Source organism: Cricetulus griseus (genome assembly GCF_003668045.3).
Source record: "Cricetulus griseus strain 17A/GY chromosome 1 unlocalized genomic scaffold, alternate assembly CriGri-PICRH-1.0 chr1_0, whole genome shotgun sequence".
In the NCBI taxonomy this organism is placed as follows: Eukaryota; Metazoa; Chordata; class Mammalia; order Rodentia; family Cricetidae; genus Cricetulus; species Cricetulus griseus.
This window is the reverse complement of record NW_023276806.1, coordinates 57,548,567-57,575,178: the sequence shown is the minus strand read 5'-3', so window position 1 is coordinate 57,575,178 and position 26,612 is coordinate 57,548,567. Positions and strand designations below refer to the sequence as shown.

Here is a 26,612-nt window from a genome sequence, read left to right as displayed (position 1 = left end):
TCAGAATTCTCTTTAAACCTATAATGTCTCCCTCTATGATGGTATCTCTTTTCTTGCTCTCCTCTATTCTTCCCCCGACTAGATATTCCTGTTCCCTCATGTCCTCCTCTCCCTTCCTCTTTTCCCCTTCTTTTTCTTCTAACTTCCCCTCCACTCCCCCATGCTCCCCATTAGCTTAGGAGATCTTGTCCTTTTACCCTTCTCTGGGGAACCATGTATGTCTCTCTTAGGGACCTTCTAAAACAAAGTATTTCTTGTGCACTTATTATAAGGGCTGGCATTTCAAGCCAGTTGTTAACAGATATATGGAGTGCAGATGTATCCTGAACACAGATAAATAGATATCAAAATGTTCTTGGGGAATCTGGGCTGGATCATAGATGGGCTGTGTGTCAAGTGAAAGAACTGGAAGACCATTCTTGCTTGCCTCAATGAGATTTTTGAGACTTTGAAACTCATGGAGAGATGTAGAGACTGCATTATGGATCACAAGTTCAGAACATCTATTTTCTCCCCATCTCCTCCTACATTTTTAGGCCTGACATTTTGTATCACCTTGAGCTACCAATGCAGCACTGACAGAGGGGCAGAAGGCATGACAGTTGCTTCTGTTAGGCTCACACTTTGAAGGCCTGCACTAAGGGATTCAAAGCCAGTTGACTGCCAAGGTCTTTGACTTTCTTGAATGACTCGAACACAAACTGATGTTTCAAGGCTGGGTGCTCCCCAGCTGGAGCCCTGAGAGTGCTTGCGTGGCATCCCGAGAGAAGGAAACTCACTTGAAAGAAGCTCCCACAAAGTAAATCATCAGGACCGGATGGTTTTCATCCAAGAGTTGGGGAGGAAATGAAGTGTGAAATAGCATAGATACTGATGAAGACATTAGTTCTCCGTTAAAACCACAGCTGTGTCAGAGCAGAAGTTTGTTAACATGATGACCTTATCATCAGAGGAGAAAGATTAGTGGCCTCTCTGAGGTCCCTGGGAAACTTGGACCACTTGGAAAGAGCAGAGTACAATATGGACAGTGACATCCTATACTTTATTCTCTGAAATGAGGTAAAGGGGACATTGTGACTACTTAGGCAGGCCTTCAGTAGAACCGTAGGAAGACTGCCATAGGGAACCCCTGGCACAAATGCTGCTGTTCTGTCCTTCTCTGTTCTTGACAGACATGACTGTTCAATCTGGTACTCTCCCTCTGATATTTAATTTGGCTTTCTGGATCTCAATTCTGAGCTCCCAACTGCCACCATCAATGATCAGATGGCTTGTGTGTTGGAAGACATTGCCCCCCCCCCATTTAGAGGAGATACCAGGTTGTTCCCATTGAGTAATGGGTTACTTGTCTTATCAGTGAATGGTTGCTTTGCATGTGGACAAATAGAAAGTCAGATTAAAGTAACGTGCACTTGAGATAGAATAGAGCCTTTTTGCACCATGGTTTTTTCATTGGGTCACTGTTGCTGGAGTTTTTCTTTCCCATCTGGTCCCACAGCTGCTTCAGCCCCAAATAAACACACAGACACTATATTAGTTATAAAACTGTTGGCTGATGGCTAGGGCTTTTTACTGTCTAACTCTGTCTTAATTATTAACCCATTTCTATTAATTTATGTATTTCCATGTGGTCTTGCCTTACCGGAAAATGCCCGGACCTGTTACTCCTTTGGTGGCTACATGGTGTCTCTTTTTCCGTGCCTCTCTGCCTACCTTTTCCAGATGAGAATTCTCCTCATCTCCTGGGTCTGCCTATCTTCCTGCCTCTATTGGTCAAACTGTTTTATTCATCAACCAATAAGAGAGACACATACACAGAAGGACATCCCTTATCAGATCACCACTGGGGAGATGGTTCAGAGGCCAATGAAACAAATGTAACTAAGTCCATTGCTCCACAGACCTGGACTCTTGTCTCCAGTCTACCCCAAGATAACCTGTGACAGGTTTACACCTTAAGAAATCACAGGCTGTGGAATAAGACACTGGGGAGATCATTTTGTTTAGGTATTTGCCTCACAGAAGCAATAGTTCTCATTCCCATTACAAATACCCTGGCAATCGTTATCTAGCAATAGAAAATGAACTGCCTCACACGAGGGAGGTGTGAACAGGAGGGAGAATGAGTGACATGAGGATGAATGAGGAGACAGGATCCAGAGAACTGGCTTCTCCTTAAACCACATTGCTTCTAAGTCTCAGTTTTTCTCATCTCTAATGGGCATGGCACTTAGATTTAGCAGTGTTTGAAGTACATCAAGAGACTGCTGTGTGTGAAAAGATTAGTTGCGATGCTGATGACGTATATTTGTAAGTCCTTTATAGTTTATGAAGTGCTTTTGTGTGCATTATTGTACTCTTCTGATGACTTCTCACAGAAGACAAGTGGTAGGATTCCTTGTCTACATCTCACAGATGGGTCAGTAGAGCACTGGCAATGGGAGGTGACTTCTTTCAGATGACATCTTTCTGAAGAGAAAGAATGAAGACTCACATTTTTGCTTTCAGATTCAAAATCCAAGGTCCCTTTTCACAATAACATGATGAATAATTCAGAGTTGACTCTACTTATTATTCACTTTGATGACAGCAAAGTGTCTTCAGTGTCACTGGGTGGTAAAAATAGACCTTGATCTGTCAGGGCAAGGAGGTTCTCGGCAGCAAACAAACTGAGCTCACCACAGTGTTCTTTCCTCTGGCAGACGCAGCCACCACAGCCTTTAGGAAAGCCTTGGCATGGGCAGCCTCACCACCTGCTGTGCCCAGCTTTTCCCAGGGAGCTGCAGCTCCTTAGTGCCAGTGACACACACACACACACACACACACACACACACACACACACACACACTCACTCACACACATACATACTCACACACACTCACACTCACACACACACACTCACACACATGCACACACTCACTCTCACACACACTGAGTCTCTCACACACAGAGTCTCTCTCTCTCTCTCTCTCTCTCTCTCTCTCTCACACACACACACACACACACACACACAACCAACATCAAGGAATCAAGGAATACAGGGAAGGGGCTTCTTCTAAGGTCTTAAGGCCAATGACATAGAACATATCCCTGGCCAGAGCACTGGAATGCTCACCTCACAACAGCAAACTTGATGTGGTTTTGGGAGATAAGTACAACAACAACAAGAACAACAAAAAACCTAGTGAGCTTGGGGCTCCAGTGTCATTAATGTTTTTCTGAGACTCGGGGAAAGAGAACAAGAAAGTGTGAGTAGTCACATTGTCTGGAGGAAAAAGCCCCCATATACAGAGTGCATCTCACTGTCTCCCCTGAAGGACCTGACGTGTATGCAACTTGCATGTGTGATTATCAGGAAGATAAAGGGGGAAAGAAGAAACAGGTAGAGAAGCAGGTATTTCTTTGGGAGATTGAGTCAGGAAGATAAAGAATTCAAGGTCAGTGTGGGCTACATGAGATACTGTCATAAAAAAAGTAGTTGGATATCTGATCTCTGTGAAATAACCTTACCCATGACATTTGAATTTTTAAATAGGTAATCATTGTACATTTATTTATAGTCTTATTTTAGTCCTTTATTTCTTTTATAAACATGCTTTACATTACACTGCATTTGTACTTGATAACACTTAGATAATACTTCGTGTAATAAGGAAAACCTACCTTCATTGTTAAGTCAACTTAGATTATATATAGAATATAGTACATACAATAAAATTTTAACATACACAACTGCTCATATGCCATCAATAAGATCTCATCCTTCAGACTTGTGAATTCTTGGGGAAAATTATTTCCACGTGTTCCTAAAACGTCTTAAAATTTTTGAGTGGTTGGTGGTCCATTGGTTCTAAATAGCTGACCTGTCAAAATGCCATCTTTAAACTCCAGTGATGCATAGAGGCTTGGAATTATCCAGGGTTGAATTTATTATAGAACAAAGGGAGGTGATGACTAACACCCATCTGAACGGTACTGGGGGGATAATCCTCTAATGGATTAGATGCCAGGATCCTAAAACCGCATTCTCTGAGCATTGGTTCCTTGCCCAGAAATGGGGAAAGGCCAAACACTATTGCCTTTTAAATGACAGGGTATCTCTAAGGGACTCTGATCAGAGACAGTGGGTGGAGAGTTGGGGGTCAATCTTCCTTTCTCTTGTGATCTATCAGCAGTGAGAGCCTAGAGCCACTCTGTGTGCAGCAATCCCCCAAATTGACAGCCCACCCAGTTAGAGGTATGAGTAATCAGCCTGCTTCTTTGGGTATATACTGTATTAAAGTATACATTGTAAGACTCTACATTAAAGTGTAAGTGTATAAGACTAAGTATAAATGTGTAAGACTCTATGTTGAAGTGTAAGTGTGTAAGACTCTACATTAAAGTGTAAGTGTATAAGACTAAGTATAAATGTGTAAGACTGCATTAAAGTGTAAGTGTGTAAGACTCTACATTAAAGTATAAGTGTCTAAGACTCTATATTAAGGTGCAAGTGTATAAGACACTACATTAAAGCACAAATATGTAAGACACTATATTAAAGTATAAGTGTGTAAGATTAAGTGTAACTGTGTAAGACTACATTAAAGTGTAAATATGTAAGACACTACATTAAAGTATAAGTGTGTAGGACTTTCTTTTATCACTAAAGGAATTTTCTTATAATTATTATGGGACTCTACTAGGATACTTTTAGAAGGTCTTAGAAGCTTCTAAAAAGATGAAGTGAGTTATTACCACGGCCCCATGAAGTCCAAACACAGCTAGTATCCTTATCTGGATCCTGAGTACTCTAGTTTCAGGGAATTTATCTTTACATTAATTGTTCATGAGTATAGCACTAAACTCATTTTCTGAGTGATTTTCTCACTATTCTCTCTTTCTTTTGACATTGATTACAAACTTTAGAAAGCATTGACTTTCAAAATAGTATTATATAATAACATCCACAGAAAGTAACTCTGAGACAAGACTCTAACAGGGGGTTCCCTTCCTGAGGAGAAAACATATCATCAGCAGAAAGTCATTTTGACCCCCACTCCCCTGGAGGAGGGGCACTTGAATCACAAGCCCAGGTGCTCAGGAAATCTCTTGTCATTCTGAGATGGGTTGGAACATGGTGCCATGTCTGAAGCTTCTAAATACAGTTCAGGCTGGGTCATCATGACAGTTGTTGAATTGGCACCATTACGGGAATTGAAGTGGGAACTCTGACAGTGCTTAAATGCCATGGCCTCTGGGCTCCAAGTCTTCCTAGGCCAGGAGGTGAGAGGCAGTGTGGAGCCTTATGGGGAGAAGGGAAGGAGTGACTTTGGCATGGAAACCCTACAGCAGCCGGCCACCCTGCCACTCCTTCAGAGAGCAACAGACACCCACAAACACACCAGCTATTTTAGAAGCTGTCAGCTCCTGAATTGCTGACATACTTGGAGGACACTGTCTCTTCAAAGGTCACTCTGACCCTTCAAGGTAGGTAGGTCTGGGGAAAGACTGAGGGGGCTGCAGCCAAGATGTTGGGTGAGGAGCAGGTGGAGTCAAGTGACCTTGTGTAGATCACTCAAGGAGTCAGGGATAGGGTTAGGAACAGCACATTGACTCTGATATTGACCCGCAGCAGTCTTTTACACAGAGGACAGATCAGCTGCTCCTAACTCACTCCACCCGCTGCTTCTTGGCCATCACCTAACGTCCACCCTTGTGTTAGGGATCTTTGATGATACATTCCCTTTTGGGAAGAGGGAAATGAAAGGTAGGGAAGACTCACTGGGCTGAGCTTGCCCTGGAGGCTCAAGAACATGAGGTCTGAGGGTAGAATTTAAGATTTGCAAGTGTCTTAAGCTCGGTCATCAAGCTATAAAAACAAAGACAAACTGTGCATGAATCCAGGGCACTACTTTTGCCTCCAGAGTTTGCTGTGTGTCCACAAAGGGAACTTTTTTCTGGTATCAGAACATTTGATCTTAGCTCCCTCTCTCCTTTTTCCTTCTCTCCCTCTCCTTTTATTCTTTATTCCCTCTTCCCCTTCCCTCACTCCTGTTTTCCTTCCTCCCTCTCTTTTCTTTATATCTTTCTCTTTCTGTCTCTTTTGTCTGTGTCTTGCTATGTATCTCATCTCAGGTTTGTCTAGAACTTGTAACCTCCTGCCTCAACTCCTCAGTGTTGGAGTCACAGGTACACACTACTACTCTGTCTGTCTGGCTTCCTGGTGTTTACACGTGGGATGGTAGATGAGTTAATATTTTTATTAAGAACTTCGTAGACTCTTTTCTTTTTAATACTTCTGAGTTGGGGGCCCAGGCATGTTACTTTGTCCATCTTTTAAAGATATAAAATGTCCACTCCTGGCCTCCCACTTCTTCCAATTGGAGTCTCTCTTACACACTGATCTTCCTTTCCCCCACAGTGTGTGTGTCCCTCATCTTGGGTCAGGGGATGAGTGTGAGTACTCTTGCTGTGGCTGTTGAGCTGGAGTCAGGGCTCCATTCGTTCTCCCACATCTTTTTTTATTTCTCTCCATGTTTCTTCGGATGAAGCCTTATCTGCCTTTTCAGCAAAGGTTTCTTTCTTTGCTGCTCAAAGCTAGTGTTAGTTTTCCTGGCCCATTCTTTATGACCAGCCAGTGGGAGTCAGTTATCCGAAGTCTTCCTTCTCTCTTCTTTCAGATCCAGCTGTGGCTGGGGCAGTAGACCTTAAGCTCATCCTATTGAAAGGATCTTTTTTTCAGTCAACAGTTGCGTTGCATCTTTACTTTGGTCATGCCTATTTACCATGTATCCTAACACCATCTTTTTTTTATGTTCCTGAAATATTTTCTTCACCAGTGATCCTTTTCTGTTCTGTATTTTATACATTTTGTTGGCATATGTCTTTCTTCATTTGTAAGAACACAGGCTTTCTCTCCTACAGAGATGGACAGGGAAATGACTCAAAGAGCTCATAGAACTGTCCAAATGATGGAAAGAATAAGACATGGTCCTATTCTGTGACAGAGGCTGTACTGAGAGTCACCAATATCTCTAGATTATCTCTACTTAAGGAAACGTTGCTCAGAGAAGACCCGTATCTTGCACAGTCATATATTTGAATCTGTGTGACTCTAGTCATGACTGGTGCTCTTTCCTTTACCTCCCAGCACTGCTACAAACCCATCTTGCTGTAGACAGCAGGCATAGTGCTGCACAGCAGAGCCAGGGGCTCAGCTGCTGTGGAGGAGCCATTCCTTTCCCGAGCGAGGGAGGGTGCTGTCTCTGCCTTTGAATATTTCACTGTCAGCCCCACTATGTCTAATATTTGTAGGTCTTGATTCTCTATCCATTTTATCTGCATGACTGAAGGGATGTTTTCTTGTCCGGTTCTTGGGGAAGAGAGTCAGTATCTGAGTGCTCTCTAGGTGCACGGCAACGGTTGCTACTTCACAGAAGCAGCTGGACTCACTGCCTTCATTTGAAGCCCCTGAAATGTTTCAAGTTAGACCTTGCCAATATGTTTAACACAGCTCACCGGCAATGTTCAGGCTGTGAAGTCAGGAGGCAGGCAACCTTAGGATTTAATGGAGACTTTCCTGGGAGTATGCAATTAAGGCACCTTACCATTAGGGATATATTTGTCTTCTGGAAGAAGATCAGAAAAATAACATTAAGGCTTTTAATTTGGTACCAGACCACTTTTGACCCTTTATTCTACCTATGTTCCTCATCTTGTTCTGCTAAAACATAGCACGTCATCTATCCATCCATTCAATAACAAGTAATATTTTGCTGAGAATATAGTGGTGCCAGACAATGGTCCAGGGACTAACACAGCAAAGGTTTGCCTGGTTCTGGATGACACAGGCTGTTTACTGTCACATCTTTGCTTTTAAATCCTGTACTCTGGAACTTCTTCCTTCTCTTTTGTCACTGTGTCTTTGCTTAGAAAACATGTCTTGGATTAAGAGGTTGCTCTTGCCTCTAAATTCCCGTGGAATTTTGGTACTTTTTGTTTTTCAGTTGAGAGCATGTGAAACGTAGTATTGTATCCAGACCTTTAAAAAACACTGACAATGTAATTATGGAAATGCACATGTACACACATATTGCCAGCAGTTGAAAAAAGTTTAACAAAGTAGTCACTAATGATATAGCATTCTATAGATGATGAAAATAATTGAGATGAAGTCCTTCCTTAAGGGTGACAGTTGGAAGGAGAGGAGATGAATTCTAGAATGTTGTTCTTTGAATCCCAAGCCCTAATAGCCATGCTGGGTTTGGAGTACTCTACTTTTTAAAGATTATCTATGGATCTACCCTCCCTCTCTGGATGACTTTGTAAAATCCAACTCAGTGCCTTCCACATATCATTAGTACAGACTATATAATCAATAATTATTTGATAGACAAATATGTGATTGATTGAATGAATGGATGGACTTAGAGTACTGAAGAGGTTATTGTGTTTACATGGTGAGGTTGTTGGGTTATAAATGTGTAGTTGGAGGTCCCCTGGGTGTCACTTGAGGTACTCTGTATATCCCTAGGTGTGCTCAAATGTCCATCCTCTTATGTGTTGGAAATTGGCACCACTAAGGACACTGTCCTCAGAAGTCACAGTTAAGTTACACTTACCGCTTGGAAATTGGGTGTTTAGTTCTTCCCCTTTAGCACATTAGTATATTTGTGTGCTGATTTGTGCCTAGTGGGAACATTCTAAGAAATTGTAAGGCAGGTGCTTCTGGGGCTTTTTGAGGAAAGCCCGTTTTTTCAGTTTACAGGAAGTAAAGCATCATGATGACTGATGCAAGTGATGCAATAGCAATGACTGCCATTGAGGGTATTGGTGAATAGATGGAAGTCATGGTTGCAAAAAGCAAAGATGCACTGGCTTGGGTATGAACTGATGTATCACTTTAGCCAGGACAAATGCCAAGAGCCCCAGAAAGAGGCCCGTGTTGACAGCAGCTACCCTAAAATTCCCTGGTAAGTTTTGAAGATGACCCAGTTGGTTAGAATCAACTTGTGAAGGACTTTTGGTATAAGGTATTTAGCATAGATGTTGTCACGTGGCTTGTGGTTCTTTTTGATGATTTCATTTGTGCATCATATTTCATGAATATTATCTGGACTAAAAATAAATCTCCCAAAACTTATTTTTATAGGGTGAGTAAAACAAATCTAAAATTAAGATTGTTTTAGAAAATTCAAGACCAAGATGGGCATAGTGGACCATGCCTTTAATACCAGCACTCAGGAGGCAGAGGCAGGTGGATGTCTGTGAGTTTGAGGCCAGCCTGGTCTACAGAGCTGAGTAGCCAGGTTACAGAGAGAAACCCTGTCTTGAAAAACAAACAAACAAACAAACAAAACAAACAAACAAACACAAATCCAAGACCCATTTGTATCTCTTGTCTTTTTTCAGTTTTCCTGGCATGGGTGAACTCTTGGATACTCTCTTGAAACATCTTTTTATGAAGTACTTTCGCAGTTGTTATCACCACCTAAATTCTTTTTAAGCACAGTTTAGGACTCTGAGAAACTTCCAGGTCCTGAAATGTGTCCTGAATTAAATCTAAATAAACCTGAATTTGCAAAGTAAGCACTGTTTCCACTTCCTTGTCATGTCTTTCAATGTTGTCATTGATTTTTTTCCCCCCAAATCCGAACACCTTCCAACCACCATGCCTTCTGTTACTTTTCTTATCAGAAAAAGGACATCTGATAATGACAGCGATCTTCACTGTCTTATTTTGATATTTCAACCAGTAGGACTGGAGATAGGAAGTGAAATACAACAAGAGGCTGTTCACACTTATCCTTCCTGATAAAATAGTATTTAGATAGATGGAGAGATGTTAAATATTGTTGATTATGGCTATGTTGGTGGTGGAAGAGGAAAATTCCCATGTGCCTTTGGTTGACTTTTCTCCTCTCCTGGAAGAACTGGCCAACAATTTTATTTCTGGGGAAATGTCTTGTGACTGAATAGCTTAGAAGGTTCCAGATCTTCACACAGGCAACAGTGTGGGGTGGAAAGAACACCAAGTCAAATGACAAACTAACCCATGTCCCATTCTAACACCAGTCATACTATATAAGAAAGCCCTTTATTCACAAACAAGTGTCAATCTCTGCTTGTAAAACATCTTAGCCAAAAACTCCCAAAACAAACAAACAAACAAACAAAAAAACCCAAACCAAAAACAAAACAAAAAACAAAAACCCCAAAACCTACTTCATAGAGTTCCTGTGAAAATTAATGAAACAACTTAGGTTCACATCTAGTATGGTGTCGGATGCATTTCTGCCTTTGAAGCACCCAGAGGACTGAAATGCTGACCCTCCCATGGCATTGAGTCTTTGCCTGCTCAACAAGAAATAGATCAAAAATAGTGACTGCTGTGGCTGCTGTGAGAAGCTCCTTTACAAGTCTTGCACCCTAGGGGAAACTGCACCTTAATGTGGTTCTATGTGTCACGGGGAGAGCTGCTGCTTATTAGGTGGAGAGTGCTTTGGGCAGTTAGAGATAAGAGCTCTTAGTCTCCTTAATTGGCTTATTGGCACAGGAATTACAGGCTTCAGGTTACCTTTTCCTCTCTCCCAAATAGAACTTGGAGGGCATGAAGAGCTCTGGGACTCCATTCCATTACCAAAGCCATCTAACAGGCTCATTTGAGTGTTTGCTATCATCATGATTTTAGTCTAATCCAACCTGGGTTGCAGGTCAGTCTCTTGAAGCTCAGGATGGAGTATCAAATTTGGGCTCAGTCCGTACTCAGGTTAGTGCCAAATACTGTGGTTTTTCCATATTTAGAATTACTCTATGAAAAATTTCATCACCAGCTTTCTCTCTAAGCTACGTTGAAATTTGGCAGCCCAGGACCAGCCTCCACTCTAGAGGGACTCTGGGACAGTTTTCTTGTGCCTGATGTAAAGGACACCACCTGGGTTATAAGATTCTGGTATCTGTTCTGGTAGGAATGAGACTTCTGAGACAGCAAAGGGCTCTTGATTTTAGAAGGTTTGGAACTTAGGAAAAAAAATAAGGAGTGGCTGCCTTATCAATACTAGGTGGGAAATGCACTCAATGTGGTCATGGATTAGTAATTTGTAGGAAAAAGGTCAGTAAGTGCTTATTAATGTCTGGGTTGCATCTTTCTCTTGTAGTCACTCCAAACTGGTTTTCTTTAGGGGAGATATGACAGCTCATCTGAAGTCCTGTGGAAGTGATATTTTTGCACCCAATCTCTGAAAATTCTACTTCTGTGGCTATCTTCTATCACCAGTCTTCCAAGCTGAAACTAGATTATCATATAGCCTTCATTTACACAGGACAAAGAATTCAACTTGGTTTAGTCTGGAAGTGAAAGAAAACCTCCATGCTCACATAAAATCAAGTTTTAGTTTGTAGCTAATGAAGGCTGTAGTCTACATTCTGTTATCCATGGTCTTTACAAGTTCTAAGCTCTACATGGCCACATGTTTGCTTATCTCATTTCAAGAGTTTAGATGTATGGCCAGCACATAGTAAATGCTCAGTAAACAGCTGTTTAGTTTAGTTGAACTTGACCTCCATCTTTTATTTTCCTCACCCTCTGCCCTTGCATACTCTAAAGTCTGGCCGTTGTATGTGTTCTGATAACACCCAAATCTTTATTCTTGCTTTTTTTACTACCTAAAAATAGCATCATGTGTTTGATGCTATTGAAGCTATGTTTTAAGTTCATCCTAGTCAAATGTCATTTCCTGAAGTCTTTTGCTATTCATTTGTTTTATCTTTGGTTCAATGCTCTTAAAACTTTCTTCCTACATTTGTTGGAACACCTAGCACAGTCAGTCTTTAACATTTTGTATGTCTGTCCTACCAGATTCTTGGTGGCTTAAGATCAGAATCGTGGCTTATGTGTCTTTGTCCATCAACATATAATCTGGTCTATATGAAGCAGAGTATTTGGAAAAAATAAAAAGAAATTAAATAAAGTCTCATGTACCTGAAATCCTTGGTAAGAGAACTGACACGTGAACTTAGAATTAATAGTATATGGAGATGGTTGGTCTTAGCTTTTGGTATCAAATGATGTGCTTTATATATAAAGACTTAGCAGAATGCCTGACACATAGGGGGAGGTCTGAATGCTTTGGAACAGTTCTCATGACCCCATGGTCTCCTCAGTGCCCCAAATTAAAGACTGAATTGTTATCAGCAGAATCAATATATAGTTTTATTATCAAGACATAAATATGATTTTAATGTAGCACCATGGTTTAAAACCTTAGCTCCTAATCATAAAGCTAAGGTAACTGAGACCCAGTTAGCCAAAAGAGATTTCTGAAAGTCCCACAACAGGGGAATGGGGGAGCCACAGGAGTAAATATGCTTTGTTCACTGTATAATGAATGAGTGAAGAAAATTCTGACTAATGTTGGGTGCAGAGGCTCAGGTCTATAATCTCAGTACTTGGGAGGGTAAGGCAGGACTTGCCTCAAAAAGTAAGTGTGTGTGTGTGTGTGTGTGTGTGTGTGTGTGTGTGTGTGTGTGTGCTTCTTTTGTAAGTTTAGAGTAGAAGAAAATCAACTCACTATAAAATATTTCAGTAATGCTTAATTTTGATATTGAGTGCCATTAAAGGCTAACTGTATAACAGTCGAGGCATTTTGTATCTAGTGTAACCAATTCAACTTATTGTGGAATTTTTCTGTCCTTAGTCTTAGTGCTCTCTTAGCTGCACTCCAAATTCTTGCATTAGACATTAGTGTTAGAAAAGACTTTGTAGCCCCTCTAATGAATGTGCATGTGCTGTGCTATGGAGATTAAGGAAACTGACCACCAGAGTGGCTATGTGTCTTAGCCAAGATCAACTGGTTGAAGTCATTTCAGTCACGCATAGTTAAGATAGTTAAGAAACATTACACAGATGTCAGCTGCTTTGGTCAGGGACAAACTTAGTATGATCTTGGAAGAGCAGGTCACTGAATCAGGAGGCAGAAGATCTGTGTTCTGCTTTGTTGGATTTAAATTTCTCTTGGTTTTAATTTGCTGATCCACAAAATGGAGACTATGTATGTGTTCTAACCCCCCCAACACTATATATATACTAGAAACAAAAACTACATGTTTATTGCTATGATTCATAAATTAACTGAATTTTCTGTGGGAATTTAGTGTTATGGTATTCATGTTACTAAAGCAAAATTGGTTAGATGTAGAAAGAGAGTGAGTAAGGTGTTGCTAGGAACAGTTTTTTGAAGTAGCCTTTTGGAAAGGAACAGTTATTTACATATGTATTTTGGTTTTGCCCTATGAGCCATACAATATAACCAACACAATATAGGTTTCCCAAGTTTTCTTCTTTACCATCCCTGAGTGTAAATTTACCATTCATGTTCATGGTTTACTGAAATACCATTTGTTGAAATATTATTCACAAGAAGAATTTTTTTCTGGATCATTTAAATTAGTTTTTAATGTTTGTTTATGTATTTATTGAAGAAAGAAAGCCAAAAGCTACCAAAATAAAACAACCAGAGGCATTTTTAATTTTTAAGGGATTAATCATTAAATTTTTTCCTTTATTTTTATGTGCTTGATTGTTTTGCCCCCACGGGAGTAGGTTCCAAAGAGCCAACTCATGTATCAGGGACAGGTCCTGGTCCCACTGCTAGGGGCCCCACAAACAGACCAAGTCACACAACTGTCACCCAGAAGCCGAGGGCCTTGGGGAGTCCAGTTGAAGAGAGGAAGGAGGGATCATAAGAACAAGGGGTGTAAAGATCATTACAGGGAAACCCACAAAGCAGCTGACCTGAGCTTGTGGAAGCTCATGGACTCTGGACTGACAGCTCAGGAGCTGACATGAGACTGACCTAGGCCCTCTGCATCTAGAAATATATTTTTACAAAGGGTTAAATTTCACTTTTCTGCAGACTGCTGATCTTGATCTTGACTTCGAGATTACTATTGTAAGGTTCTTGTATGGTAGCTGATCTCACAGGTGGCTTTTACTCTATAATTGTTTTTAAACTGTTGAACATACTAGATCAATTTTATTTTCAAATTATTATAGCTACAAAACAACTGAGAACTGAACATTAAAGAGTGCATACAAATAATTTCACTCATAGACTGGAGCCTACAATCTGTAGAAAGCTCATGGGCTCTTTTTTTGTATGAACATGGGACTCTGGGAGCTTAGAATATTTCTAGTAAAACAAATAGCTGTTTCTGAAAATTCTCTTCATAGGTAAACACTGCTTATCCTACCATAAACTTGAACTTTTTTTGTAGCAATGGGTTCTCACATTCTCTCTCAACCCTCTCAAACCTTTCAAACCTTCTCAATTTTCACCAGACATAGAGACTCTATGTAATAGGATGGAAAACAATGTTGCAGTTACTGTGCTGGTCTCTGAATATTTCTTAATTCTTCCAATGTCTAACTGCTTTGTAATACATTGGAGAGAGTCTTTTTTTCTCCTTGGTACTTTTCAAAATCTAGCACAGTGTTAGGCATACAGTAACCACTCCATGAACCCATAGTACATCAACACTAACTGGAAAAGTCTCGTGGTCCGTATTCTGTTTCTAATTATCTACATGGTGTATAATCTGGAACCACATGCTCATAGGTGCTAATTGAGTAGCCTGGTTGAAACTGTAGCTACTCACTAAATCCCTAGTCAATCTTTTAATTTCTGTAATGCAAATCTGGGCCTTCATTTTTTTTCTTCATTTAACCTGGCTTGTTCAAGTCACTTTCATACTTGCTTCCAATAGAACCTTCCTGGGTATCCAGGAAGGACTGTAGAGGACTCTTACATTCTCAATGTCATCAGATTCAGAAGAGATTCTGAACGTTTCCAGTTTTGCCCTTTCTGGGGAACAATGGAAAAACAGATCCTTTGTGCTCAAGTGACTTGGCTATTGATATGTGTTAATCCATTTAGTATCACATTTTAAGGCCTTGTCTTGTTCCTGACAGTGTGTTAAGGGCAGAGTCTCCTATTTACTAGTTCCCAGCCATGGCCCTCATTTCAATCCATTACCTTGGACTATTGTTCCAATTTAGTACAGTGGTGCTTCTCCCCTTCTCCTGTTCCCTTTACTGAACATGCAGTGATGAAATCACATATTCAAGATGGGCATTGGTGGCGCACGCCTTTAATCCCAGCACTCAGGAGGCAGAGGCAGGCGGATCTTTGTGAGTTCGAGGCCAGCCTGGTCTCCAGAGCAAGTGCCAGGATAGGCCCCAAAGCTACACAGAGAAAAAAAAACAAAAGAAAGAAAGAAAGAAAGAAATCACATGTCTAAAACTTCTGCTGGACCCCACTTTCAGTGTCTACTCCCAATTTTATTTTATAATTATATCATTAAGTGGTGAAGACATTTTAACACTTTGATCATATGTAAGTTAAAGCTATTTGAAAAATCTTGTTTTGAGAAGTTTTTGAACATGTTGCACTAGTCATGATAAATAAGGAGCTTTTAGTATCACAGAGACAAATAGGCTTTGGAAACACACCTCTGACTGTGATTGAGTGTGTGGTGTTACAATGGCTCTGTTTGTGAATGACATCTCAATCAAGTCAGAATGGACATTTGTCACTCAGCAGCTGCTCTCATCTTGGACCTGTGCTGGAAGGAGATAAAACACAGCTCTGATTAGCCCAAGGCATAAAACTATATTCAGACATGTGGAGTCTATAAAATTTTTCAATGATTTTTAGTGAGGATAGTTACTGGACTAAAGATTATGGGCAAATGAACATTTTTGGTCAGAAACAACTTTTATGTAAGACGTAGGTTGATCCTTCAGCACTTGGTTCTGTTTGAAAGTGATGGATGAGGACTTGGGGAGGAGGTTGGATATATTTGATTCTTGTGGGCATTTTTTACCCTATGACAAAGCCATGGCTGTTGCTAGAGATGATGTCTGGATTTGCAAGAGGCCAAATCTGGGGTGTAGAGAATAGGGTGAATTGTTCACATGTCTAGAAATCAGTTATAGGCAACTGTGGATGGCAACAAGATGGTTGGGATTTCTGTCTCATCCTTTTCCCATTTTACTAGTGCCAAGATCTGACCCATGACAGCATTGAAAAGTTATTTGTCAATAGATGTAAACAGACATCCTCAAAAGGAGGCAAAGGTGACCAAAAAGTTTGTGAAAAAGGCTCAACATCGTTAGTAATCAGAGATCAAAACTGTAGTGACATATCTATTCCAGCAAGAATGATTATTCTAAAAAAGACAAGAGATAATAAGTTTTAGCCAAGACACAGAGATAAGGAAACTTTTGCATACATATAGTGAGAATGTAAATTAGTATAGCCTTGAAGAATGGTATGGAAGATCTTAAAATTTTTATAGGGGAATTACTATATGATCTAGTAACTTGTTAGGTATAGATCCAAAGAAGTTAAGTTAACATGTCAAAGAGACATCTACACTTAGTCACAATAGCCAAGAATTGGAAACAACCTAACTGCCCATTGACTGACAAATGAGTACAGAGAATGTGGTTCATTTACACAATAAAATACTATATCACTTTATGAAGAATGAAGTCCTGCCATTTGCAGCAACACAAATAGATCTGGAGATCATTAGCTTCACTAAAAGAATCCAGATAGAGAAAGAGAAGTGCTGCATAATTGCACTTATATGTGGAATCTAAAGAAAATAGGGGGTCTTAGAAACTGAATGTAGAATGGTGGGTTTCCTAAGCTCCTAAGAGCAGAGGTAAGGAGGGATGGGAAAATCCACCAATGGCTACGACACTCAGATAGGAACAATAAGTTATGGTGTTCTAGATTTAAAAATCATTCTTATTATTTCTCTCTCTCTCTCTCTCTCTCTCTCTCTCTCTCTCTTTGTGTGTGTGTGTGTGTGTGTGTGTGTGTGTGTGTGTTTGGATGAATGTGTATCACATGTGTGCAGTTTCCTCAGAGGCCAGAAGAGAAAGTAGATATACACATGTAGAGCAATTAAACTAGATTGATACCTTTCAATTTGTACAAAACCAATTTAAACTGTATCAAAGACACAAAAGTCTGAAACTATTAGAGGCAAAGAGTCCTTCACCTAGATGAAGAGCTATGGGTAGTTAGCTGTCCTAGAACTCATGTTGTAGACCAGGTTGGCCTTGAACTCACAGAGATCCATTTGCCTCTGCCTTCAGAGTGTCAGGATTAAAGGTGTGCACCACCACTGCCCAGCTATAGACCACATATTTTGACCATATGAATTCCCTCATACCTTCTCTTTTCTTTGCTTCTCCCTTTCTTGTCCGTGTGTGTGTGTGTGTGTGTGTGTGTGTGTGTGTGTGTGTGTATGCATGTATGTATGTATATGCACATACATATAAATATCCATATATAGGATCCACAAATGGGAGAAATACACAAGGCTTGTCTTTCTGAGCCTGGTTTATTTTACTTAATATGATGATTACCTTCAATTGCATCCATTTTCCAGCAGACAAGATGATTTCACTCTTCATTGTGACTGATTAAATCCCATTGTGTATATAGGCCACATTGTTTATTCATTTGTTGATAAACGGTGCTCCAATAGGCATGGATTTGCAAGTGTCTGTGTGGTGTTTTTGCTTACAACCCTTTGGGTATATCCCCAGAAGGGATACAGCTTGGTCATATGGTATATATCCATTTTTGGATTTTTGGAGGAACCTTCATACTGATTTCCAAAGTGAGCAGGCAAATTCCCATTCCCAACAGTAGTATATAAATGCTGTTTTTCTCCCACTTCCTTACCAGAATGTGTTCTCATTTTTCTTTTCTTACTTAATTAAAATGTAGTTACATCATTTCTCCCCTTCTACTTGTCTCCCATGCATTCCATGCCTCCAACTCCCTCTCAAATTCACGACCTCTGTTTTTCTATTGTTGATACATATTGATACATATGTGCAAATAAATATATAAATATTGCCATTGAAGTCCATTTCGTGTTGCATATATGCATATGGTGGTGATGCACACCTTTAGTCCTGACATTCCGAAGGCAGAGGCAAATGGATCTCTGTGAGTTCAAGGCCAGCCTGGTCTACAACATGAGTTCCAGGACAGCTAGGGCTGTTATACAGAGAAATCCTGCGTTGAAAGACCTAAATAAATAAATGGTCTTCTTGGAAGAAAAGTTAAACTGTCATTTATTGAGGCATCATGTTGTTGCTATAACCTCTACTTATGTATTTATTTCTAGGGGAAATAATCAGAATCTTTGGTATTATGGGGTGGGTTAGATAAATAGGTCCCTGAGCCTTGATTTCATTTGACCTAAGAAGAGTATATTAAGATGACTTGAATGTGGACAAAGGATTTAGAAGCTTTGATATCAGGTGACTGGAAGAAAAGCTTAGACATCTCAGAAAATCTAATTTCAGACTTCCCCTCCCCCCTTAGTACCTCTCGGTCCTTTTGCTCACCTCCTCTTCCTGAGGACAGAAGGCACAAGAATACCCTGTGTGGCCCAGGTCATTAGATTCAGCTTTTATTTGGTTGCTCTGAATCCCACCTTCCTGTTTTGATCACTCCTCCCCTCACCCATACTTCAGAAACCAATCAAAGTGTCTCCTGACCACATTTATTCTCTTTGTTTCAACTGCTTCCTCTAGTAACTTTTTCCATATGGTTATATTTTTGTCTCACGAAAGAGGTTTTTTGTTTTGTTTTGTTTTTCATCTATCAAAGATGGCCCAATTCGGGTCTTAGGAAAACTTGTTTACTTAAATGTGTGACATACTGCTTCTAAAGATGCCAAACCCCTTCTTTCCATTATGTTGGTGATCTGGGAATAGAGGGGGTGGAGGGAATATTTCTATGTTTAAAACTAACTGAGTGATGGGCAGTGATGCTGAGTGCCAGGGACTGAGAGGACACAATGCTGGCAGTGACAAAAGTCCAGTCAAGACCTAGAGGTGGATTCTGTGTTTGTGATTTTTATTTAATGTGCATTTATTTTGTCACTCTAATTTGGCCTCATTCCCTTCAACATGGTGACATTGGTACTCTTTATTTTGCCTGTTGCAGACCAATTTTCTTCAGCTGTTTCTAAAACTTACTAAAATGCCAGATGTCACATTGGAAACCTGAAACCTGAAAGAAGGTCGTAAATCACAAAAACAAACCATAAAATAAATAATAAAATTCCCCGAGTGCTGTGCTCTGGAGCTTCCCAGCTTCAAGTCTCCTTTTGTTCACTCCTCTCCCAAACCCAACATGTTTCCCAACCCCCTTCTTTTACAGCTAGGCATGGCAGCAACTGGGCAGCTTCTCACTTAGGCCTTGACTTTTCACTTTTCAGATTCTGAGCAGAGCACTGGGTCGGACTCCGAGGTGCTCACTGAGCGGACCTCCTGCTCCTTCAGCACTCACACTGACCTGGCTTCTGGTGGTGCAGGCCCAGTGCCTGCTGCCATGTCTACCATGGAGGAGATTCAGGTAGAGTTACAATGTGCTGATCTCTGGAAGAGGTTCCATGATATTGGAACGGAGATGATCATCACCAAAGCAGGCAGGTAAGGATGTTTCAATGAGTGACCAAATTCAAAGGCACTGCAGAAATGAGCCCCGTTATTCCCATCCCCACGTAACCATGGCAGAATCAGCAAAGCTCAAACATCTTGCACTTTCTTTTCTGCACTTGGATTTGCTAATATGGTCTTGCTGTGTCTGCTATTATTTTGCTCTTTTCCTTTAAGCATTCAAATCTAGCATCACCTCTACTCTCACAAACAACATTTCCCATCTTCAAAATGCTTCTTCATCTAATTTTGATACATAATAGAGAAAAAATTAGGTCCAAAGTAAGTACTTACTCCCCCATGCAATATTTTCAAGAAACCTTTCCTAAAAACAGTTTACATCTTTGAAGACTAAAGTAATCATGTGCCTTTGTAAGAATGAGGTTTGGTGTACCTGTTGAGCCAAGCTTATTGATTCATAGTGTTTTGTTGTTGGCTTGAAATTATTATATAAACTTCAGGATGATTAGGAGAGTCTTTTGTGAAAGTAGCTACCCAAGATAATAAAAGTTTGGCAAACCACAGTTTTTCTTAAAAACGTCACCTTTTGTTAAACTATGACTTTACTAGTACCCTGAAGTTTTCCATAGCTACGTATCTATTTTGTACTGAACACTGAACAAATACATAACACTTGAACTTCACAAGAATTCTACAAAGGAAGATATGACTGTTCCATGTGGACACAAAGGAAGGAAGACTGAAAAAGGCTAGTCAGCTGGATGAAGGCAAGGGCTATTGAGTAGTAGCTTCAAAATTCATGCATCTGGGTGGCTCTAAAATAATAATCATAATTATTTATTAATTATTCCCGTTAATAGTTGTAGTTCTTGTCTGGCTCAAAATGAAAATGATTTAGATAAAACTGAATTTAGATTAAGCCTTTAAGTATATAGGAATAGCTACTGAAATTAATCATGAGTATACTATTTGGTTTTCTCAAAGCATGTCTGTATCTATATATTACATAGATATGTGCATAATGATAATGAAAAGTCTCCACCCACCTCATTGTTTGCACACTATTTTTCATGGAAATACGCATGTTTGGTTTATCTCCATGGATGTAGGGAAACCAAAAATTCAATAAGAAATCTAAAAACCATGAATTAAATGAACCTGAATTCCTGCTTGTTTTGTTTTTCTCCTGGTACTCTTATTGCACAGTAACCTTTAATAGTGATGAAAGGCTTATTGTATTGATCAACTTTGAAGGAGAATTATCTTCAGTCTCACCTCATTACTTGGATTTTAGTGTTCTCCTCTACTTTTTATGGTGTTGAAAATGGGAGGAAAACAAAGAAATTTTCCTTTGATAGGGAGGTTGAACATAAAGAGCAAAATATTAAAATTCCTTTTTGTCTAGAATATTTATTTGGCTTGTGTTTTCACATTTGTTGTTGTTGGGTCTATGTTTGCCATGCAGTCTTGTTTCTGATGCCACCCTCACTCTACCCACTTTGGAGCTCAGTTCATTGGGGAACCTCCAGCCACTCAGTGTTTAATTTCAGGCTTCTGCACATAGGCTTTCATGTAGACCTCATGATTCTTGGCAATACCAACATACTCCCTAGCAGTTTCCTCCTTAGTCATATTGAAGTTCTGTTTTTCTTAGGTAGGTAGGTAGGTAGGATTATACGTCTTATTACAACTAGGGAAATATTACTCTCCATTCATATTTTCCTACAGAACAAACTGTCCTCCTGTTGATTTGTAATAATTTCTTGTACAGAGCCCTCAATTTGGGGAACACCAACCAATCAGTGCAATCAGCACCATGGACAGAGTTGCTTGTTGGGATTAATGGATTTAGAAGACAGAGAATTGATCCAAATTTAACCATAACATTAAAACCAAACGCAACTCACTTTATGAGATATGAGAGACAATTCCTTTTTAAAATTATGTTATGACTGATCTTGGTATAAAGTATTAAGATACTAACACAGAGAACAGGTAGTATCTGCAGAGTTCAGAAAATTCAGGCAGAATTTTAAAGCAGGTAGGCAGTCCAGTGCTAATCTACTGCTTTTGCTTTGTCTTATAGATAGATGATAGCAATGAGATGATTTACCCAAAGCAATTCTAGAATTTGAATGCTTAGGATTATATAACTGTCTCAAAGAAAATATCAAATTAAAAATATCTAGTGCTCTTTCTTTGAAGTTCATAAGGCAAAAATAAATCTATTTCTTTCAGTGTAGCACGGCCTTTGTAGGTGGCCAAGGAGAGGCACATCTTCTAGCCTTCATTAGTAAGCTTTCTTTCTGTCTCTCACCAGATGCCTCCTAGTAATTAAAACATAGAGAAGAATAATAATTCTTGCTGTTAAGAAGGCAATTACTGGTCTGTGTTTAAAGGTATAGACCAAGATGCTCAGGTGTTTGAAAGAACTAGTGTAGATCAAAGTGTGTAGCTCATAGTGAATGTTATTGAGTGTAATCACTCATCACATTTTATTGGTAAGACTAAAATTCAAGGCCTCCTCATTAAAGTGGTGAGGATGGGAAGAAAAAATATGAAATGACTGGAGGATAATCAGGTGTGAGGGAGGAACGGCTATGCATTTGGTACAAGTATTTCAGAATTCACCACCATCCTTATCAAAGATCTCATTCCTCCCAAATGCGAATCTCATGGCACAGACTTGCTGCCAGAAAGACATTTGCTTTATGGGTTACTTTTCCTGGATGAGGATTGAATGTGAGACTTGTATATAAAGCCTTGGACACATTTGCAATATGGCTGTCTGAGGTCAGGGCATGGTCTATGGCCGTGAAATGGAGCAAAGCCAATTAGGCCATATGTGGATCAAGCTTGTGACCTTGACCTCATTAGCACTGTGGTCGGCTCAGCTCGATTAACTAGCCCCAGATGGCTAAGCTTAATGTAGTATTTTGTGTACAAGTACCCTAGAGCACACTCAGGGCAATCTAAATATTTGAGCTGAGCACTTTTTAATGTCTGGTTTGATGCAAATTAGCTTGGTGTCTTTCCTTTCTTCTTGGAGTTTTTGAGGAGAATGGCAAACTTTATTCTAGACTTGTTGAAATCCAATATGTCTTTTGAGCTGTGCCCTCTCCTCCCTTCAGTTATGAGAGAAGCTGTAAAGTGCCACATCCCGACCTCACTTGTTTTGGCAAATTTAACAAGCCATTGTGGTGGAAGCAAGGTATTGCCCAGAGGCCACTAGACCTCATTTGGTATTTGCTCTTTATTCCACAGGGTCTTTCCTCTGACACACACGTTGACAGCCTGAGAAATTGCAGAAATTTTTGTTCAGTTTTATGCACTGAAAAAAAACTTTAGTGGCTCTTTGTTTGGAGACTAGCAGCAATTCATTTTGTTTTGTTATTTTCTTGGGAAATTAATTTTCAAAAAACTCCATAAAATATTTTATATATATATATATATATATATATATATATATATATATACTACTAAAAGATAAATTAAAATATAAGGCAGAGTCAGGTATGACTGTTTGAGTGTAGGAATCATGAGGTATTTTAATTTAAGCTAAATACAGATGCAGTTTTAAAAATATTAACCTTCATTTTCATTTGTAGTAATCATTTACAGTGAAATAGTAATTAGCCAACTCAGGGAATTAGTGGATATTGGATTTTCATGTGCCTAAAATACCCAATGAGAAGACACTCTAAGCTTGTATTCCAGTTTATCTCCCTCCTTTTCTGAGTTTACAACTTCCTGTTCATCTTCACAGGAGGATGTTTCCTGCCATGAGAGTGAAAATCACTGGCCTAGATCCACACCAGCAATACTACATAGCAATGGACATTGTGCCAGTGGACAATAAAAGATACAGGTAAGGATTCTGGTAGAATCTGGAGTTGTAGACATCTTCAGTATCCCAAGGCAGTTCTTTAAACTTGGTAGGTGGATAAGGACAGAGGATATACCAGCAGTCTGTGCGGTGGAGTGCCAGTCAGGAAACAATAACTAAAGATAGGAAACCAGAGCTTACTAAGCATGTTTTCAAATACTCCCCACGTCTCTGGATAGAATAGGATTTTGTAACATTCCCTACAGGAGCAAATATTAAGTGGCTCTTTCTTGAATCTGAAATTAACTGAGGTAATGTTAAAATGATGAACATATTGTGAGAATGCAAAATGAGTTGGAATTTAGGGGTTTTTTTTTGAGAAGGAAGTAGACAAGTGAAATATATTCAATTGCACATCTAACATGCAACACTTGAAAGTATGGAGAAGAACAAATTGAAGAATTGGAAAGAATGGACAAAGAGAGAGTCTTATTAGGGAGACAACTATCCTTAATATGGATGTGAGTTTGTTTGATAAATAACTTTATCTTAGACTTATCTCAATGTATTCTCCACATCTCTTTGATGATATATATATATATATATATATATAGTTACTATAAAGGTAATCATGGCTTCCTTAGTGTTTTGAGATCACAGTAATATCAGTGGTGCATTTTTAAAATGTCCAATGTATTAGAACTTGGTTCTAAGCCTCTGAATTTGGAGGTCAGATATGGATGAGGAAGCCAGGACCCTAATAACATGAAGAGAGAGATGGCCAAGAGAGGCATGGCCTTTAGTGCAGGGGTTAGGAGAAAAATGCTTCCAGTAAGTTAAAGAGAATCTTGCAAGCTATAATTCAGGCAGAGTGCTTCTGTTTGCCAGAGTTCTGGGCCCATGTAGTCCTTTAGAACCAAAACAGAAGGAGGTGCCATATATATGGGATGGGTTTTGAGGATCACAGGAAAATTGGTGAGCTCAGGAAAATAGACTTTCTTTCTTACCATCAATATCTCAGGCACAGAGGCATTATGGAAAAATGATGTGAACAATGAAAAATTTCCAAACAAAGTTCATGAAAGCAAACACTAGGGATATTTGCTGGTGATTCTGGGAGTGGTTACACTAATGCAAGAAGCCCCCCATTCTGGCAGAAATACCTCACAGAATTCAGACAGCTAGCAAGTAAATGGTTAATAAGCAGAAGCTTGGAGGGTCTCTGCACATGGTTGCTTTTTATACGACAATATGGAAGATGTTTTTAATAAGGAACAAAATCCTGAACAAGTGGCTAAAGATTATATGGTTTGCATTTGAAAGGTGAAAGGTTGCAGTAAAATACCTTCTCTTTAGCTAGACACATGGATTCAGGATGTCTGTGTGCACACAGGGGTGCATGGCGCAGAGAGGGAGGAGAAAGAAAAGGGATGCTGAGAATGTTTTCCTCCTGAGAGCTGTGGCTTTGATCATTAACCACAACAGTTCCCTGTCATCCCCTATCCCATCTTATTGTCCATTGCCATCTCATTTTCATTTTTCCTGATTATCCACATTTCTGCTTTTCTCATTTATGAATATCCCATTGATAGTCACAAATGAATATCATGTCGTCTCATTTATGAATATCATGCCGTTCCCATTATTTTTCCATTCTTGTTATCGCTTCATCTTTTCTTGTTCTTTTATTTGTTTCTCGGGCCTCCATTCTTCCCTGCGTCTGTCTCTAAATTCTCCTCTCTCCTTCTGTGTCTCAGATATGTGTATCATAGCTCCAAGTGGATGGTGGCTGGCAATGCTGACTCCCCTGTGCCTCCAAGGGTTTATATACACCCGGATTCCCTAGCTTCTGGAGACACCTGGATGAGGCAGGTGGTTAGTTTCGACAAACTCAAGCTGACCAACAACGAACTGGATGATCAAGGACATGTGAGTTAAAGAACTCCATTTACTCCCTCCTCCCTCTTTCCCCTTTTGCTTTAGAGTTGATTGGCCCCAGGCCCTTTCAAGAGGTAAAACAAGAATTTTAAGTAACCAAGAATGAACTTTTTTCTCTGCTTAAAATTTATTTATTTATTTATTTATTTATTTTTTCACAAATCTAACATTTAGCAAACATCTGCTACGCATCAGCTTGTATTTATCAGACAAAGTCCTTTTTGCTCCAGGGACTCACAATCTACTCAAAGAGGCAAGACAGAAACACAGGGCAGATTAAACACTGACAAAAGAACCCATAATGTTCAATAGAATAACTCACAAGACAGTAAGTACCTAAGAGAAACAAATGAATGAGCATTTTGGCTAATTGGTAGAGAAAGTAGTGAATTTACAAAAGAATTTTTTAGCTTTGCTGGTATAATCAGAACAACTGATGTTAGTAATTTATCTCTGGCAATAAAAGATGTGCTGAATTTTCAGTCAGTGACAATATCATTCCTGATTGCTATGGCTATTTTCTTCAAGGAAACAGCAGTTTTCTGAGGTGGTAAGGTCACAGATATGCGGCTTAAACTTCTGTGACATCAAGTAAAGCATGAACAAATTCAGTGAGTGCAAATAACTATGTGTAGAATTTAAAGGCAACATGAACACTTGCTGAAAGATGAAGGTGGAGGGAAAACTGTGACACACAGCACAGGTTGAGAAGTGTTAGTGGAGTGTTGTCTTAACACAAGAATGGGTGGCCAGCCTTTTTCCAGCTAAACAAATCAACCATATCTACCATCCATGAAGAGTAGACCCCATTATATGTGTCCAGGTAATGCTATCCAGAGGCTCAGTTCTCAGCATGAGTGAATGCACTGATTTCTAGGACCATGGGCATCCCTTATTCTGCCCTTCTCCCACAATTCGTCCATTTTGTGACTTATTTTGCATGTGAGTTTGAAAAGATTCAGGAACCTCAAAGTCACACCTAGCATAAAGTTTTCTCTCCCTGTTTCAGATCATTCTGCACTCTATGCATAAATACCAGCCTCGAGTCCATGTGATCCGCAAAGACTTCAGCAGCGATCTTTCACCCACCAAACCTGTGCCCATAGGGGATGGGGTGAAAACATTCAACTTTCCTGAGACTGTGTTCACCACAGTCACAGCCTATCAGAACCAGCAGGTAAGAGGCCACTGTGGAGAGCCTGCTGCCTCTCAGCTTTCAAAGAACCTTTGTCTTGCTATTGGTGAGGGATGCTTCGTTCTTTTCAATGACACAGAAAAGTTCAAACAAGAGACAGCAGTCTTGCAACATACCTGAAACACTGATGATGCCAGTGTGGTGATGCCCAGTGACATCTGGCATTGTCTACATTT

General features: G+C 39.8%; 1 protein-coding gene across 1 annotated transcript in view; it reads left to right on the top strand.

Annotated features, from left to right (window-relative positions):
* Tbx15 (T-box transcription factor 15) overlaps positions 1–26,612 on the top strand; it is a 103,391-nt gene that overhangs the window by 38,939 nt on the left and 37,840 nt on the right. The window contains exons 2-5 of the mRNA XM_027393781.2: positions 19,297–19,510; positions 23,244–23,345; positions 25,061–25,232; positions 26,251–26,418. Coding sequence (XP_027249582.1) covers positions 19,297–19,510; positions 23,244–23,345; positions 25,061–25,232; positions 26,251–26,418 — 656 coding nt within the window. The remainder of the gene's footprint in view (positions 1–19,296; positions 19,511–23,243; positions 23,346–25,060; positions 25,233–26,250; positions 26,419–26,612) is intronic.